Source organism: Hippoglossus hippoglossus, chromosome 17, assembly GCF_009819705.1.
Source record: "Hippoglossus hippoglossus isolate fHipHip1 chromosome 17, fHipHip1.pri, whole genome shotgun sequence".
Lineage (NCBI taxonomy): Eukaryota > Metazoa > Chordata > Actinopteri > Pleuronectiformes > Pleuronectidae > Hippoglossus > Hippoglossus hippoglossus.
In genome coordinates this window covers 259765-278580 of record NC_047167.1, presented here as the reverse complement: position 1 = coordinate 278580, position 18816 = coordinate 259765, and the positions used below count along the sequence as shown (strand labels likewise).

The 18816-nt window shown below is 40.5% G+C and overlaps 1 protein-coding gene across 2 annotated transcripts; it reads right to left on the bottom strand.

Moving 5' to 3' along the window:
• Positions 1–3688: 3688 nt before the first annotated feature.
• mfsd12a (major facilitator superfamily domain containing 12a) lies at positions 3689–18519 on the bottom strand. 2 transcript variants are annotated; one of them, XM_034612728.1, is made up of 11 exons: positions 17865–18510; positions 17609–17728; positions 12825–13035; positions 12616–12745; positions 9898–10128; positions 9587–9679; positions 9400–9492; positions 8057–8227; positions 7817–7911; positions 5187–5317; positions 3689–5034 (listed from the first exon to the last, which is right to left on the bottom strand). In XM_034612728.1, the coding sequence occupies exons 1-11, from the start codon at positions 18010–18012 to the stop codon at positions 4976–4978; spliced, it is 1482 nt and encodes a 493-aa protein (XP_034468619.1). In that variant the 5' UTR covers positions 18013–18510; the 3' UTR covers positions 3689–4975. The 2 variants fall into 2 exon arrangements, with proteins under 2 accessions (XP_034468619.1, XP_034468620.1); XM_034612729.1 differs by lacking the exons at positions 3689–5034; positions 5187–5317 and adding an exon at positions 6353–7750 and having other exon boundaries at positions 7811–7911; positions 17865–18519.
• Between the last annotated feature and the right edge of the window lie 297 nt (positions 18520–18816).

The following is an 18816-nucleotide window of genomic DNA, read 5'->3' as shown; positions in this document are numbered from 1 at the left end:
TAGCTCACTTTATTTTTATGCTATTTAGTTTTCCCAACTATCTGCTCTACTACATTTTATGAACATTTATTTTTCCTGTCCACACTTTATCAAACAGAACATCAGTCTCTTCTCTGAAATACACCACAGCAGATTGATTATCCATATACTCTCATGTCATTCATTTTCGCTTAGAAAAACGATAATGAAAACAAAAGCGTTTGTTCAGTCAGTGAACATAGTCTCAACAGATTACACTGTAGTGAGCACTAAATTCAGATTTCAGACTTGCTAATTTTGAGTTTGGCAACACATGTTTACTATGCAACAGTAATATATAAATTTATAAATAAAATACAGCGCATTCCTTTAAGCTGTACTCTATGCACATTGGTATCCTGTATTTTCATTTAATCACATGAATTCAGTTAATCAAGCAGTTGCTTGGAGATTGTGTACATGCCACATTCAGTACTTTTGTCTTTGCTCATTTGATAACCCTTTACTACATTTGGTCAGTTTAAGGGCTCCACATTGTACTTTCTTTGACATCGATACACTTGGTTCAGCTGACCCCAGTATTATAAAAATGGTAAATGGTTCGATTTATATAGCACTTTCATAGTCTTGACGACCATTCAGCTTTACAGTACAATTTTATTGCCAGTCACCTATTTACACACAGATTTATACATTGCATCTATGCGCAGCACTTTTTCTATGAGGGGCAATTCAGGGTTCAGTATCTTGACCAAGGACACTTTGGCATGCAGATGGGGAAGACTGGGATCGAACCACTGATCTATTGGTGAGAGGATGAACACTCTACCCCCTCAGTCACAGCTGCCCCAGCCGCCTAGGAGCAGAGATTGTGTTCCAGGTCTTGACCTTACTATGTTAAGATAATGTATGTTTTGATGTGGCACTATACAAATAAAATGTAATTTAATTGTATGTCTATCCTCACAATATAAATATTGAGATGTGAAGTTTGTCACTGCTGCTTTTAATACAAGGCCAACCAGTCCAACAGGGAACACTCTACCTGCCTGTGAACCAGATAGTTTAGTACTTCCTCCTGTTTCATTGTATCACACTCACATGACACATGTTTCAGTCACAGGCAGTGTCATGTGACCTAACAGATCTGTCACTGAATCATGTGACTGGACCATACAGCAATTGTCAGCTGATAATCTCTACTTTGTGTCATTGATAGTTTTGTTATTGCCAAACCAAACAAAATGAGATGCAGGGGGAAAGTGTCCGTTCATGTGACCGTCCGTGACCCTGAACTGGGTAACACACCAGGATAATCAGCCAGAGGAAGTCAACTCCGAGGCCCTTACATTAAATATCTATCAGTAATAGATATGAGATAGATTTCCTCAAGACTGAGGCCTATTGAATGAAAATGAACAGGTCCAGCAGAAAAACACTTGTTTATCCAAAAGGTATAGTTACATTTCAAGTCTTTAAACTGACTAAAAAAATAAAGATACTGGTTTTAGATTCAGGACCGCAGCTGCGGCCACATCGTGGATCATGATGGTGGATCACAAATCAGAGATCATGATGGTGGATCACAAATCAGAGATCATGATGGTGGATCACGAATCAGAGATCATGATGGTGGATCACGAATCAGAGATCATGATGGTGGATCACGAATCAGAGATCATGATGGTGGATCATGAATCAGAGATCATGATGGTGGATCACGAATCAGAGATCATGATGGTGGATCACGAATCAGAGATCATGATGGTGGATCACAAATCAGAGATCATGATGGTGGATCACGAATCAGAGATCATGATGGTGGATCACGAATCAGAGATCATGATGGCGGATCGTGGATCGTGTTGGCAGCTGATCGCGGATAATGGTGGTGGACCATGATAGAGGTGACAGCTGATGGTGGATCATGATGATGGATTGCATCTGATTGTGCTGGTGGATCCTTATTGTGGTGACAGCTGATTGTGGACTATTATTTTCAACAAGACTGCTTGATATACAATATGCCTACTCACATACCATTACTGACAAATAAATTCATTTACTTTCCATTTTGTTACAAACTGTTTCTTCTAATCAATGTTGTAAATACTGTTATTTGTCTGATGTTCTTAGTAACTGTCCGTTCTGGGAGAGCGATCCGTCACAAGTGGCTATCTCTGAGGTTTCTATATTTTTTCCCCTGTCCTCTTTTTTTGATGTTGCCTGACTTAAGGACAGGGTTAAGGACAGAGGATGTCACACCTTGTTAAAGCCCTATGAGACAAACTGATTTGTGAATATGGGCTATAGAAATAAAATTAGATTGATTGATGTGTACTGGTATTACCATAACAATTCAAAGAATATTATTTTGGTTTGTATGGAACATGTTACACACAATCAGAGAATTCCCAAATGAACGAGAAGCTTTTTACAACATGTAACTGCCAGACAGGCCAGGTTGATATGAGGATCCAGATATTTGCATACACTGATGAATTGTGACTGTAAGAGAAATGGTCTGTGTTTGTGTAGCAGTTTTCCAGTCTTGATGACCCCTTAAAGTGCTTTACACAACAGTTTTTTCCATTTACACAGTGCAACTGTGCACAGACAGTTTTTCCATAGGAATGGCATGGCCATCAGAGGCAATTTTGGGGTTCAGTATGTTGCCCAAAGACATGGCATGCAGAAGCGGAAGATAGGATCGAACTAACGACCTCCAGGCCGCTCTTCCCCCTGAGCCAATCTGTGATGGTTCTCTGTGAAGGCAGCTGACTTTTACTTTGTTGTGTTAAACCAAGCTGGTCAGTAGGTACATATGTCTGCCAAAATAACTTGAATCAACATTTTTTACATTTTAATTAAATGAGTGTTTATTTAAAACTTAAAACAGGTCTATAGAAACTGGCATATAGTTGATTTTCTAATGCTGAAGTCCAAAAGTTTTTTGTAATTGGTGCAATACGACAAAAATGAAAAGACAATGCAAATACAAAGACTATAGATATTAAAATGAAACATCAGTTGTGTTGAGCTGATCCATTAATGTGATTAATATTGATGAAACAATATTCTATCTGGTTTGGTGTGTAGTGTTTGGGTGGATATGCAAGAAATATGGCTGGAAAAACTAGGATAAAGTTAGGAAGTATAAAATAATTTGATTAGATCCCAGTTGAGGTGATGTTGAAACTACAGTATTTGCTTAAAGTTTAGTAGTTCATCTTTTCTTCTCATGATGAAGAGTATGTGCTTCACATGTAGATGAGTAACAGTTGAGAATTTAAATCAAACACAGACACATGACGCATATTTAATGTCCCTTTATGAAAGATGTCATCAGAGCAGCAAAGACACAAAAAAGGCAAACAAACAAAGTCATTGTAAATTATATGAAAAATGATGAGAAGCTTTGTCAGAACATGACTTCAGACGGACGCTTTCACACAGCGACCAGTCACACATCAGGACCTGATCTGATCATTTACCTGCATGATTCCCTTATATTCATAATTATATATTATATAAATTCACAAATCACACTATTGATCCCTTTAAAGTCTGGTTATAGCAAATGCCATTCTGTTGTTCGTGTGTCTTTTGATTATAAAAGTAATTTTAGTCATCTTACATTTGGTATGATTATAAAGAGGTAAAACAAAGTAAAATTTATTAAAATAGAAACATTACCACAAAAAACTTAAATAAGATGACCCACAAAAATCCCAAGATATCCCAGCATGCCTCAATTCTTCCGTGCAGCAGAACAGCTTGAAATGAACGTCAGCATCTCTTAAAACTGCAGCGCTCTAGTGAACAATTCTCTACTGGTATTAAGGCATGTGTCCAAATAACCAAGTGCATGAAGCTAAGTGACTCAACAGCCAGTGAAGTGAGAGTCTCTTAGTCAGCAGAGAAAAGCTCAATTTCCCTGCCTGTGTTTGCTCCCAAAGTCACCTTCAAAGTTTAAGATTCATTTGTTTTTTAAGTGTCATCTGTGCATTCATCATGCCAGTCGGTGGAGTTCAGGGTGACTCTCCATGTGACCACTGACAGTCTGTAAACGTAGTGGTTTATCTATGGGGGAAGATGTAGTGCAACAACCTGTTATTGAAGCAATAAAGCGTTTTCTGTTACATCACCATACCTGACAAGACGACAGGATTTTAAATGGTCTTCTTCTACTTCACACACTGTATCCAGTTCCCTTTTGTTTGGCTGACGTCCCTCATCAAATGAACAGGTGATCAGGATCACAGATCCCATTGTCTGGGTAGTGGTCCAGTTGAGGTGAGCTGCTTCTACACTCGTGAAAAAGGTTTTGCCAAGAAGGTTTTGTGAGTGTTCCCAGTCTTACCTCTGGAGACAGTTTTTTCACAATTTTCCAAAGTTATATATTTATTATATAACTTTCATCTGGATGTAAATGACCTCATTTAGAGTCGAATATGAATGTCGTGGCTTGCGGACACTTGGATGACACCACACGAGCAGTATGTCGAACACTGTTTACCCCTGAGACTCCAGAAGTGTATTGTGGACTCAAACACTTCACCCACCCCTCCATGAGCATAGTGGATAATGCGTTGATAATGCGTGAATTTTCATTTCGGGGTGAACTATCCCTTAAAGTGTGACTGTGTCTCTACATTCAGTAACGTAAAGACAAACATTATTACAATATAGTAAAGTATTAAGCAGGCACTCATACCTTTACTTCAATGAAATGAACCTATATTCTCCAGATTTTTGTAAAAAAAACAGTCTGGGATGGGTCAATATAGTTTTTGGGAAAAGTTTGTACATTGTTGGAATGGTCCGTTACTGAAAGGTTGAAGATTCTGCCTGTTTTCTTGCTCAGCCCCGAAGCTTAAAATCTTCTACGATATGAAGTAGAGCAGCTACTCAGGAAGTTACCGAGCAAACTAACATGAATCTGTCCAGAGCTTGCACCTTTCAGTTGCACTGAGATGAGTCAGTTTCAGTGGTATTAGTTGACACTGGCTGCATATTCAGTGATGACATCATCAGAGATGACAGGCAAACCACCTGCATAGAGAGAGAGAGAGACACAGACACACACAGTAAAGCTGTGAAACAGGACTAACTGGTAAACACACATTTAAAAGGAGCAGCTACAATGAGTCTACTTCACTAAAGAAAACACACAAACTGTGTATTTGTGTGGTTGTACAACTCACGTGGTCTGATGCTTATTGGCCAGATGAGGATGGAGCAGAGAGCCAAAGCTGCGACGACAGCAACGCCTCCTGTTACAATGACCATGATGTAATGATAGAACCAGACACAGGCCGGACAACACACCACAGTGCTGAGAAAGAGCGACAACACAATATGTTGGTAACATTTCACAGCGTGACAATTTTTTGGGGACGTTATCCCTCTGAACAACTTTGCATACATATTCTTATTTTGTCTGGACAATGTTTATCTTTTATTATTGTACAATATTTAGTTTAGGAATCTTGTTTAGCTCAGTGTGTTTTGTATAATGTTCATACTGTTGTGGTTAAAAACATACATTAAAAGGAGGATGTTCTATGTCAGCATTGGAGATCAGGTGTCTGACAAACATGACAGCTGTTTTGGAGCTGCCTTGGACCTTTATTATTCTCAATGGATGACATCATCAGAGTGCACAATGTTTGTTTGGATAGTTAAAATCTGAGATGAAGCTTTTGTAAACTACGGTCCAAAGTTGTGGAACAGACTGCCGCTTGATATCAGAGAAACTAGTTTAGTAAACGTCTCGAAAAGGAAACTTTAAATATGTCTCTGTACTTCAGCCCACATTCTTGCGCTTTTATAATTTTTATCACTTTCTTTCTTTTCTGCATTTTTTTATATAATTCTAAAAAAATATTTTTTATAACTATTAAAAGTTCCAGTGTGTACGATTTAGGTGAAAGGGATCTATTGGCAGAAATTGAATATAAAATAATCCTAGTGATGTTTTCACTAGTGTGTTTCATCTAAATTGTATGAATTGTTGTTTTCTTTACCTTAGAATTAGCCCTTTATATTTAAACACTTTATATTAACATCGGGAGCGAGTCCTCTTTACGGAGGTTGCCATGTTTTTTCCATCAGTTCAAACCGGACAAACTGAAAACCTTTGAGTTTTTATGACAACTTAAGGATACCACAGGTTCTCTTTTATGTTTGGAAAGGGAGGGTGAGATGAGGGTTATTCAGCTGCAACATTCAACTTCACCACTAGATGTCACTAAATTCTATACACTGAACCTTTAAATGTCATTTTAACATGTTCATATGTTACTTAAAATATCTTCTCTTATATGAATTACATTTTTAACATGTTGATACTTTATCTATATAGTATGTAAAGCACTTTGCGGTGCATTTCTTGTATGAAAGGTACTACAGAAATTAAGTTTTTTATTATTATTATTATTACATTATTATTGTTACATGTTGTCAACAACTTTTGGTGTGGAGACGTAGAATCTGTCCACAAACATTGTTCACCAGATGTGGAGCTGCTGTTGTTTAAAAGCCGACCCTACTATCTCCCAAGGGAATTTGAAGCTGTGTGTCTGGCCGCTGTTTACATCTAATTCATCAGCGCGCTGGAAATGGCTAACCCTGATGCTGCAATCATTGTTGCGGGAGACTTCAACCACTTCAATCTATGGACTGTGCTCCCGAAAAACTTCCAGCATGTAAACGTTCCCACACGGGATCAGAATATGCTGGATCATGTTTAAAGTAACATTCGTGATGCATACAAAGCTGCTCCCCGCCCCCACTTTGGACTCTCAGACCACATCTCCCTGTTCCTGTAACCAGCCTAAAGACAAAGACTCAACCAAACAAACCCAGTGATTAAACAAGTTAAACTATGGTCTTCAGAAACTAAGAGCATCGTGCAAGACCGTGTCTCACAGACAGACTGGGATGTGTTTAAAGCTGCAGCCACACTGGAGGATTCTTCCATCAACATACAGGAGTACGCTGAATGTGTGACTGGGTACATTAGCACCTGTGTTGACAACATTGTACCCACCACACAAGTCAGGAACTTTCCACACCAGAAGCCCTGGATGAACAGCATTTTGATCAGGGAACGAGATAGAGTACAAAACAGCAAAGTACAGACTGTGGAAACACGTCAAGGAGGCTAAAAAGCAGTACAGAGAGAAACTGGACGGCTTCTACTCTACTGCTGATGCAGGGCGGCTGTGGTTGGGCCTGCAAAACATCACCGATTATATGGGCACCACCACAGAAATCACAAGCTCCACCATCACCCTGCCTGAACAGCTCAACCAATTCTACACCCACTTCAAGACCTCCAGATCAAACATTCCCGTCTCACCAGCTGAATTAAGCCCCACAATACAGCAGGCCTAGATAACCTCCATGGGCGCTACAGAGCTGGCTGTTGTTCTCACCTCCATCTTCAACCTGTCGCCCTCAAAGGCCATGGTGCCCACCTGTTTCAAAACCATCATCCCAGCTCCCATAAGGAGCCCAATGACTTGTCTGAATGACTGAAGGCCAGTTGCACAACTCCAATCATCATTAAGTGTTTAGAGTGGTGCTGGCCCACATTCAGAGCAGTATAGCTGAGACGCTGGACCCCTTGCAGTACACCTACCTCCCTAAGAGAGGCACCTCGGACACCATCTCTGCAGACATCATTTACCAAGTTATGATGAACACCAAATAGATGTAGTCTAATACATTACTCCTGTGTTTGTGTGTGTGTGTGTGTGTGTGTGTGTGTGTGTGTGTGTGTGTGTGTGTGTGTGTGTGTGTGTGTGTGTGTGTGTGTGTGTACACTAACTGGCAAGGATGTAGTGCCTGAATGATCATCACTGCCACTCCATTAGCCAACTTATCAGTGAAACTCATGGCTCCATAAACAAATGCTCCACTTTGCTGCAGAGAGAACAACAGAGAGATGAAGACAGTGTACAGTTTACAGGGACATTATGAGTGAAGATATATATCTTATATATATATATATATATATATATATATATATATATCGCACACAGACACAGTATGGACAAGAGCCTCTTACAGTCTGATCGGAAATGAGCTCAGCAGTCATGGCAAGCGATATGACCAGGATGGTGGCTGAGCCTGCGCCCAGCAGCACAGCTGCCCCGTACACCTGCTGACCCATCCTGTCCTCCAGCAGCACCCAGTAGGAGAAGGCCATGATCAGCAGCAGGCCCACAAAATAGGTGAGCTGGACCAGATAGAAACACACAAATCCAGATCAGGTCAAATATAAAAGTACGCTCTGGCTTTGACTACAACAGAGAAGTAAATCAACTGAGAAGGTATCAACATACTGATAAGTTTTTTTGATATTTGTACTTGGTGAATGTAAATGGTGATAAGAGCTTTAGCTGTTCACAACTTCTCTTGTCTCCAGACCTTTCTGAAAATTACTTACTTTTTAATCAGTTCTTTATTCTATAAAGAAATCATGACTTAATGAGCAGCAGTGAAAGTTAAAATATTAAATATTATTCTTTAAGAGTCAATTTAATGTGCACCATCAGGACTGTGTACATGACATTAGATCTTCATTTGAATGTCACTAAATTCAGATTGGTGCACGGCACGACCATATGTGACATAACACCTTTCCCTCCCACTTCAAACCAGCGAGAATAAAAACATACAGTAAAAGTCAAAGATGAAACTTGTGTTCATACACAAGTCCATCCTTTGTTTTCAGGAGCTTTACAGGGTTTTGACACAGCTCCTATACATCTGTCTTAGGTAATTAATAAATCACAAAGAATAACTTTCATGATCAGTCAATCTGCAGATTATATCTCAAATAACTGATTAATTGTTTGGTCTATTAAATATCAGAAAAGTTGGAGTCAAGGTGGGATTTGATCTGATTTGCAACGATTCTCTCCAGTACTTTTGACAGGAAGGGCAGGTTGGAAATGGGCCAGTAGTTATTGGGGGAGTCGGGGTCAAGTCCAGGTTTTTTAAGTATGGGGGTGACTGCAGCAAGCTTTAAGGTAGATGATTAACATTTGGAGATGATTGGTCAAAGGTGATGATTAACAAAACAAGGCCCGAAAATCACACTTTCCGAGATAATCTGAAATAATAGACATTCGAAAGCTTATACTATTCACAAAATTATTCCCCATCATATGACATCATATGATAAATGATGTCATTAAGAAGTTACAATGAACACAGGAAATAACATCATACACAGTTCAAACATTTATTTTATGAGGTAGCTCTACGTCCCACATTTCAAATTGATCTGGATTTGAAATGATCAGCTATAGACTAATAATGAACCTGACCTAAATCTTTTTTTACTAGTTTAGGGTTAAGGTGAAATCAGTGTGACAGACTGAATTATTTTGAGGTTCTACTTACACATTTTCCAATCAATTTAGTGAGAGGCTTCATAATGAAGGAGGACAGGAAGCCACTCATGTACATGACTAATGGGATCGTCGCTATGAACTTCTGTTGGAGGAGGTGAAAGAAAAACATCTTCAGGAAAGGAACATTGCATGCAAATTGACAAATGTATGAATAAAACAGAGTGAGTTTGTGTTACCTTATGCAGCCCCAGAGTGTTAATAAGATACATTGAGATGTAGGTCTGAGACAGATTCACTATTAACCTGGTAGACATGTAGAGTAAGGCCACCTACAGAGACACACAGTGACATACACAACTTTCAACAAGTGACAGCTCACTCTACACTCTTATGTTTCTACTTCATGAAGTTCGACAAAACACAAAAAGTGGCAACCGTCAAACTGCTGGAATAGGAACTGCTAATTGCAAAATACTTGTGTACCCCCTGCTGACTAGATGAGTAGCTTCCAGTGAAGCTTAGGTCAGATGTGATTAAGATTTCCTACCTGGTAGAAAGAAGGCTGCTGCAGCCAACACTTCCACTGAAGCAGCGATGAGGAGGTCTGGGAGTGAGGAAGCAAGGGGCTGCGCTCACTTTCCTCCTCTTCCTTCTCCATCCTCTTCCTCACATCCTCTCCTCGCGCCTCCCCTTCGGCTCTGTGCCTTGACTCTTTGGTTCCCAGGTGGAAGAAGATGGAGAAGAGTGCACCGATACCAAGTACAATCAGAGCCAAATTCTGTCAAAAAACACAACATAGCAGTGCTTCAAGTACAAGTCTGTTATATAGAGGTACAATGTAAGTGGTAAGCTGTGTGAATGGAGTTTTCTGGAAGCTGGTGAAAGGAGAACTCAGGAAGCAGCTGATGTCTTGTGCAGAAGGTTTTAATGTAGACTTGATGCATCAAGGAGACCAGAAGGTGGAACAATATATATATAAATTGAGCAATTGTCACCCCCAAGTCTGAAGATGTCTCCCACAGCTTCCCCATATATCTTCCTCTACTTGCATCACCCATTCTAACAGAACATCTATGAATGGCTACAATTTCTGTTACTCTCTATGTTACATGTAGGTGTTTGCATCCTATTGGATAGTTAAGTCTAAAGTAAGCATTCCTAAATCACATTGTAAATGGTAAATGGTTTAGTATTTATATAACGCTTTTCTAGTCTTGATGACCACTCAAAGCTCTTTACAGTACAGTTTTACATTCACCCATTCAAACACACATTCATACAGTGCATCTATTAGCAGCACTTTCTTGTTCTATGAGGGGCAATTCAGGGTTCAGCATCTTGCCCAAGGACACTTCGGCATGCAGATGGGGAAGACTGGGGATCGAACTGCCGACTTTCAGGTTGGAGGACGACCGCTCTACCCCTCAGCCACAGCCACCCGTTGTGTCCTTATGTCTTGCCACTGGTCAAATACGCAAAAGAGTTAAAGTTGGTGAGAGTTGAAGTTGGTGCCTCTCTGTCTGGAGCATCTGAATTAGATATGAAAGACCCTAAACGTAATAATAATAATAATAATAATAATAATAACTTTATTTGTATAGCACTTATCTAAACGAGGTTACAAAGTGCTTCACACAAAAGTCCATGGCAAAATGAAGAATCGATTGATGAAGAATCGATCGATGTAATAAATGATGTTCGTTCAGTCCAATTCAAGAGCCAAATCATAACATAATAAGGTCGAGACCTTAACTCGGTTGGCCCTTTATCTATAACCTGACCTTTGTTAGTGCTTAAAGAGAGAATGGAGTATCTGTGGAATTTAGACAGGCACTATTCTCCTGTACAGATAAAATGTAATATACAATATACATAATATATAGTGGCATATACAGTAATGTGTGAGGATGGTCAAAAATTCCTCAACAATAGCCACTGCTGTTAGGTACCAGGATGAAATCCTCAGATTGACTGTCAGACCTCAACTGGTGCAGTGGGCCTTGGATTCCTCCTGCAGGACAATGCCCGGCCTCATGTGGCTAGAGTGGGTAAGCAGTTCCTGTATGATAAGGGGAACGTGAAGGCATTCACGTTCCCCTTATGTATCGGTGTATCCGACGTCGCCAAGTACCGCCACAGACTGTACAGGAGCTCACCGATGCCCTGATCCAGGTCTGGGAGGAGATTACCCTGGACACCATCAGCCGACACACTGAGGAGTGCATACAGGCACGTGGAGGCCCCACACACTACTGAGTCACATTATGAGTTTCCGTGATTTCAGTTTTTCTACTTTGATTTTCGGTGTTGTTTTAAATCATTTTTTTGAGCAGTAATATATATGTTGGTCAGTTATACAAATATGTGTTTTGTACTGTACATTAATATTTCAGGAGACACTTTATGTGTGCAGGTACCTAGACTTACTTATGTGTGTGCGCGCGCGTGTGTGTGATCTCACCGTGCTGACTCATCTTGTTAGAATGATTGGAATGTCACCGGGCAGGTTAGTAACACATCTGTTGTTTGAAGCCACAAACTGATGCCTTTAGTTTTGATATACATTATAAACACTTGGACTGCCCTCTAGATTTCACTGAGGAAGTGGTTGAGAGGAGAATGGTAGCGAAGCTGAATTCTATCATAGACAACACTTCTCACCCCCTACATGACACTGTGGGGGCCTTGAGCAGCTCTTTTAGCAGCACACTGATGCACTCACAGTGCAAGACGGAACGCTTCCACAGGTCCTTCATTCCCACTTCAATGGGAAATAAAAAAAATGATATTCTCACTTTTTCTTATTTCACACTACTTATCATGACTTGCACTATTTCTAACAGAAAATTAAAGTTTGCACATTAGTGTCCTCTGCACATTACCCGTATTATACCCCTTATTGTGATTTCCCACCCTTCACACAAATACAATTTACAAGCCCGTGCAACTCTCCTGTGCCACTGCACTTTATTCAATTACATTTCTACACAAACAATATTTCTGTCGTGAAAGGTGTATATTATGTACATATTCTTTATATTTGTATTGTCTACATCATTCCGACTTGTCTGCTGCTGTAACAAGTGAATTTCCCCAGTGTGTGGATCACTAACGTTTTATCTTATCTTATCATACTTACAGTTCTGTAAACCTAATTGACTTAACAAGTCAAGTACTGTAAATGTCTGTCAGAGTTCAGTTGTAATTTTAAGTAGCTCTACCCACTGCTATTGAACGTTATTAAATGTCAGGTGATGCTACTCACCCTAAAGATGGGGATGTCTACTGGTCCAAGTGCATCGCTGAGCGGGTCGCCACCCTCACTGGCTTGCATGTGGAACAGCAGGTAGGCCACAGCGTACACTGTGATGTTGGCAATCACTGTGAATGCGTATCTTCAAAACACACAGGGAGAGACAGTGGAGTCAGGACAAGCAGATTACCCTGCTGGGTTAGCTGGGTAAAAAAACCTACCTGTATGCAGTGAGCTCTACTTTAGCATGCTCACAGGTGACCAGCTCTGGAATGAGAGAGAGGTGGGAGATCTGTGTGGCCGCCCAGCCAAACTGAAAGACGATGATGAACGGGATGAAGTAGGTCAAGCTGACCCACTGAGGGGTAAGGGAGTTGCAGCCCAGACACTGGTTGAAGATGAAGGCAAAGGACAGCACCACACACACTGTGCCTGGAAAACACACACAGACAAAGACATTTTGAGTGTGGTGGTATACTACGATGACAAATACATCATTCTTTTCATATATACTCAAATTAACTAGTTTCAGATGAGCTGAGTCATCTCCACACACATGACAGTAACAAACAGAAACGTCATCAAGCAGAGTTCACCATGTTTGCTCCAAAACACCAATGAATGATGAACTGTTTCACAACATCTAACCTTCTGCACAATATAGTAGTAATTTATGTTTACTATGTATCGACCTTTGAGATAATATATGTTGTGATTTGGCACAATACAAATAAAATTCAATTAGATTGGCTAACAAATCCACTGAAGTCACTCTTCAATCACTGCATTTTGAACTTCCCCTCTGAATGTGTAATTATATGAAGATGCAAAGAGTCACCATACTCACAAACTAGTCAGTTTATTAGGATCACTTAGTTAAAACTAATGCAGTCTAATAAAATTGTCCTGCATTAATCCTTAGTCACAGTTAGAATGTTCAGTTTTTGTTGAGAATATTTTGAAGGGGGTGATGGTTCAGATGTAGTATGATCATTTCTGAAGATGTAGTAGAGCTGTATTGTGTTCATTTTGTTATGGTGAATAGACCTAGACCACTGGAATTAGTTTAGCAGTTAGATTTACAATCAACGGTATATATTTATGGTTTTATGGCCTAGGTACAACACAAATGTATCTAATCTACAGATGATATATATCACTGATACATTCTGAGATCTACTAGGATGCTTCTCTGTCTTTTTTGTAGTTGTCTCAGCTCACAGACTTAGCCATACTACAGAGCACTGTCTGGCCACTGTAAAACTAACAGGTATATAAAAACTAACAACATATGGACTTTGTAGACTTTTAACGATCTAGCTCTCCCTGTGAGCCTGTATTTTTGTCACTGGGCTACTTTAACCACTGGAGTCATTTAACAACTAAAGGAAGGATCACCTCTGGACCACATTGTATAAACTTCTATTAGCTGTACTTACACAGTCGTGAAGAGCATCATGTGACCTACTCAATAAAATATGGAAGCGTTTAGCATGAGAGCAAAGTCCAAACAGAAGACTCTTGTAACATCAATACCCCGATTTGCAGCATCTGCACAACAGCTGACCGACAAAAACAACCCGTACATGTCATTTTATATAGCAATACAAATAAACAGAAAACACTTTTGGTGATACCCAATTTCACGTTTAAATACTTTATCTTTTAAATTTGTCTCTGTGCTGTTTTTGAATGCCCCTGTATAGCACCTTGAATATATGTCTGTGTATGAAAGGGGCTTTCTTAATAAAAATGCCTTGCCAGGGATCCAGACTAACTTTTTTTAACTAGGAGCACTGTAGCCCCTTACTTAAAATTTTACAAGTGCAAGCAGAAAATTTAGGGGCACACCTTAAATCGACCTGCAATGCACTTATTCACATTTTTCCTCATAAATAGACAACCTACAGAAATTATTATGTCAGGGCTCCAGACTAACTTTTTCCACTTGTAGCACGGGTGTTAGGGGCACCAGCACAAAATGTTGGCGCACCACTTACAACGACATGCAGCGCAACACATTCATCTTGTTTCCCATCTTAACTGTTTTACTGATGAATGTTTTGGTAATAAATAGAAAATTTACTAAATAACAACCACAACAAAACAAGTAAACGGAACTTGATTCTTACAGAAGGCCTCTCCTTCCCCTCCCTTTAGAGCACATCCCCCTCTGACATCAAATGTCCCTTTTGTGCTGAGAATCCTGTCATACAGTGCCTTGCATAAGTATTCACCCCCTTTGGACTTTTCTACATTTTCTCATGGTATAACCACAGATTAAAATTTATTTCATCGTGAGTTTATGTAATGGACCAACACAAAATAGTGCATCATTTGGAAGTGGGGGGACATATTACATGGATTTCACAATTATTTACAAATAAAAATCTGAAAAGTGTTGAGTGCATATGTATTCACCCCCTTTACTGTGAAACCCCTAACAAAGATCTGGTGCGACCAATTGCATTCACAAGTCACATTTGCAAGTCACATAATTAGTAAATAGGGTCCACCTGTCTGCAATTTAATCTCAGTATAAATACACCTGTTCTGTGACGGACTCAGAGTTTGTTGGAGATCATTACTGAACAAACAGCATCATGAAGACCAAGGAGCTCACCAAACAGGTCAGGGATAAAGTTGTGGAGAAATATGAAGCAGGGTTAGGTTATAAAAAAATATCCAGAGCTTTGAACATCTCTCTGAGCACCATAAAATCCATCATAAGAAAATGGAAAGAATATGGCACAACCGCAAACCTACCAAGAGGAGGCCGTCCACCCAAACTGAAGAGTCGGACAAGGAGAAAATTAATCAGAGAAGCAACCAGGAGGCCCATGGTTACTCTGGAGGAGTTGCAGAGATCCACAGCTGAGGTGGGAGAATCTGTCCACAGGACAACTATTAGTCGTCTACTCCACAAATCTGGCCTTTATGGAAGAGTGGCAAGAAGAAAGCCATTGTTGAAAGGGATCCATAAAAAATCCCGTTTGGAGTTTGCCAGAAGCCATGTGGGAGACACAGCAAACATGTGGAAGAAGGTGCTCTGGTCAGATGAGACCAAAATTGAACTTTTTGGCCTCAATGCAAAACGCTATGTGTGGCGAAAACCCAACACTGCCCATCACCCTGAGCACACCATCCCAACAGTGAAATATGGTGGTGGTAGCATCATGCTGTGGGGATGCTTCTCTTCAGCAGGTACAGGGAAACTGGTCAGAATAGAGGGAAAGATGGATGGAGCCAAATACAGGGAAATCCTTGAAGAAAATCTGATGCAGTCTGCAAAAGACTTGAGACTGGGGCGGAGGTTCATCTTCCAGCAGGACAATGACCCTAAACATACAGCCAGAGCTACAAAGGAATGGTTTGGATTAAAGAATGTTAATGTCTTAAAATGGCCCAGTCAAAGCCCAGACCTCAATCCAATAGAGAATCTATGGCAAGACTTGAAGATTGCGGTTCACAGACGGTCTCCATCCAATCTGACTGAGCTTCATCTTTTTTGCCAAGAAGAATGGACAAACCTTTCCATCTCTAGATGTGCAAAGCTGGTAGAGACATACCCCAAAAGACTTGCAGCTGTAATTGCAGCGAAAGGGGGTTCTACCAAGTATTGACACAGGGGGGTGAATACTTATGCACCCAACAGATGTCAACTTTTTTGTTCTCATTATTGTTTGTGTCACAATAAAATGTATTTTGCACCTCCAAAGTACTATGCATGTTTTGTTGATCAAACGGGAAAAAGTTTATTTAAGTCTATTTGAATTCCAGTTAGTAACAGTACATAATGGGAAAAAGTCCAAGGGGGGTGAATACTTATGCAAGGCACTGTATATTATTCTGAAATTTGCTATTCTTCACTTTTATTTTTGTTACTTTAAGTACATGCTGATTAGGGCTGGGTATCGCCACTAATTTCCCAAGTAGATTTGATTCAGATTCACAAGGTTTCGATTCAATATCGATTTAGTTAGGGATATGTCAGTCTGCAATACCAATTTTGTTTGGATATGAAAGAAATTCTCAGAGAACTTAAAATTTAAAATGTGAAAGCAAACCTCTAACTTGGTGCATTATTGAAAGGTAGGCCTGTCATGATAACAAATGTTGTTGGATGATATATTGTTCCAGAAATTATTGTAATGAATAATATTATTGTCACCATTTTGAAATTTCATACCTCAAAAAAAGAATAATATTAGAGAAAAATCCTGCAGGTACACCCTTCTCAAAGAGTAATGAACTTTCAATCTTAAGAATATTCAGTCTGACATTTGAGTTAGAATTAAAAAAATTATAATATCCTCAATAAATAAACCACACACATAACCAAAACAATAAATAAAATGGACTCTGGCTCTGTTAACAAAGATTGCTCTTGAATAAATATTAAACATTTGGCTCTTGGTTTATGTAACCAGCTCAGTAAACAGGATGGGATGGTTATGATTGAGATGACAAACGTATGATCATATATTTAGTTATTAATCGATGGTGTCGGATCATGAATCAGTGTCGCTCCGGTCACTTTAACACCGAGTCTGGGGTGTTGTACTGGAACGAATCAAAACAAACACTACGTTAACTCGAAGTACTGATCAGGTCCTAATAACTAGTGTTGAGTGTTAGTGTTTATTAGTTCAAGTGAGAGCAGGTCAGGAGGACACAGAAACTCCAGCTCGGTACAAACCGACAGCTGCTTCTGCTCTGATCATTGTGTATGAGTGAGTGGGGGCGGGGCCCTGGGGCCTGTATGTGTGTGTGGGTGTGTAGACTCCACCCCGCCCTCAGTCTGAAGAAGAGCACACACACAAAATGGTTCGCTTGCTCCTGGTATTTCATGTGAGAGCAATGATAATTTTAACAAAAAAGTTTACTCGCGCTGCCTCCAAAATATTTGGTCGCAGTCTGGAGCCCTGCTTGCCCGTTGACGGCCTACTCGGTGTCTGTCTGTTCCTCCATCCTTACATCTTCTGCATCTGTCTGACTGACTTACCCACTAAGTGCCATGTCTTCCTCCTGCCGTAGTTTCCACAGCCGGGGTTTCTGTCAGACTCGTAGCCGATGAGAGGTGTAGAGAGAGCATCAGCCACCTGGCCCACCAGCAGCAACACACCTACAGCACAGACACATTCACGTCAGTCTCGTTGACACAGAGCACCAGGGGGTGTATGAGCTCCCCTCTGCTGGTGTCTCGATATAAATACAAAACCATTAGAAGCGGCGCTGCATCACAGATGCCGGAAACTGACCCGCGTTAGTGTTCCTGAAGCCCAGCACCGAGTGGTAGAAGACCAGCAGGTAAGTGAACCACATAGACGCACACAGGTCGTTCAGGACGTGTCCCAGCGCATAGCTGAGCTTTCCGGCAGCAGACAGGGGCCTCTCCGTGTCCGGCATCGTCAGACCACAGGACACTCTTCATTTGCTAAAACAGAGCTGTGTGCTAGTTTGCTCTTACAGAGGAGGTGGAGAGAGCTGGATAGCGAGAAACCTGGTTTCACTTCCCCTTCTTCACAGCGCTAAGAGGACGTATCGTGGTTTGTGTCTGGGGGGACAGAGACATGTCCCCTCCACCTCAGTATCACTGTAATTGCCCTGTAGCCATCAGGTGATGACAGAAAGCAGAGTCAAAGTCACTGAGAGCCGCGGGGACACAGAGTGGTTCACACCGCCCCCACAGTACGATCATAACACACAATCAGCGGGCGATAGGAAAAGAATCCACTTTTAAAACAAGTAAAGTACATCTGAGATTAACACACGTAAACAATAACCATGGGCACCCCTGTGCTGATGTAAGCATAAGTCAGAGACACGGACCAATGACAACTCTTGTTGATCCTATCAGCCAATAGCGGAAGGCTCACCGGCTCCACTTCCTCACATGACCAGCCAAAGATCGTGTGTGTGAGAGAGAGATGGGCGACACGTCAAACTAAATTCTGTTTCGCAATAAAACAAATATATGACAAATTAAAAGCTTCTAGTCGAGAGGATCGAAAAACAAATGTCATGTTAACTTTCTGTCACACAGTAATATTATTATTAAATATATCAGAGCAGAATTCAGCCTATAAAGCAGGATAACACTGTGTGTTCCAGAAGTGAAGCACCAGCTTCCTCACTCTCAGGCACTTGGTCATATGAGTAATGCTGGGAGGAAGTGTAGTTATTTGCAGACATGTGTAAGCAGGCCACCCA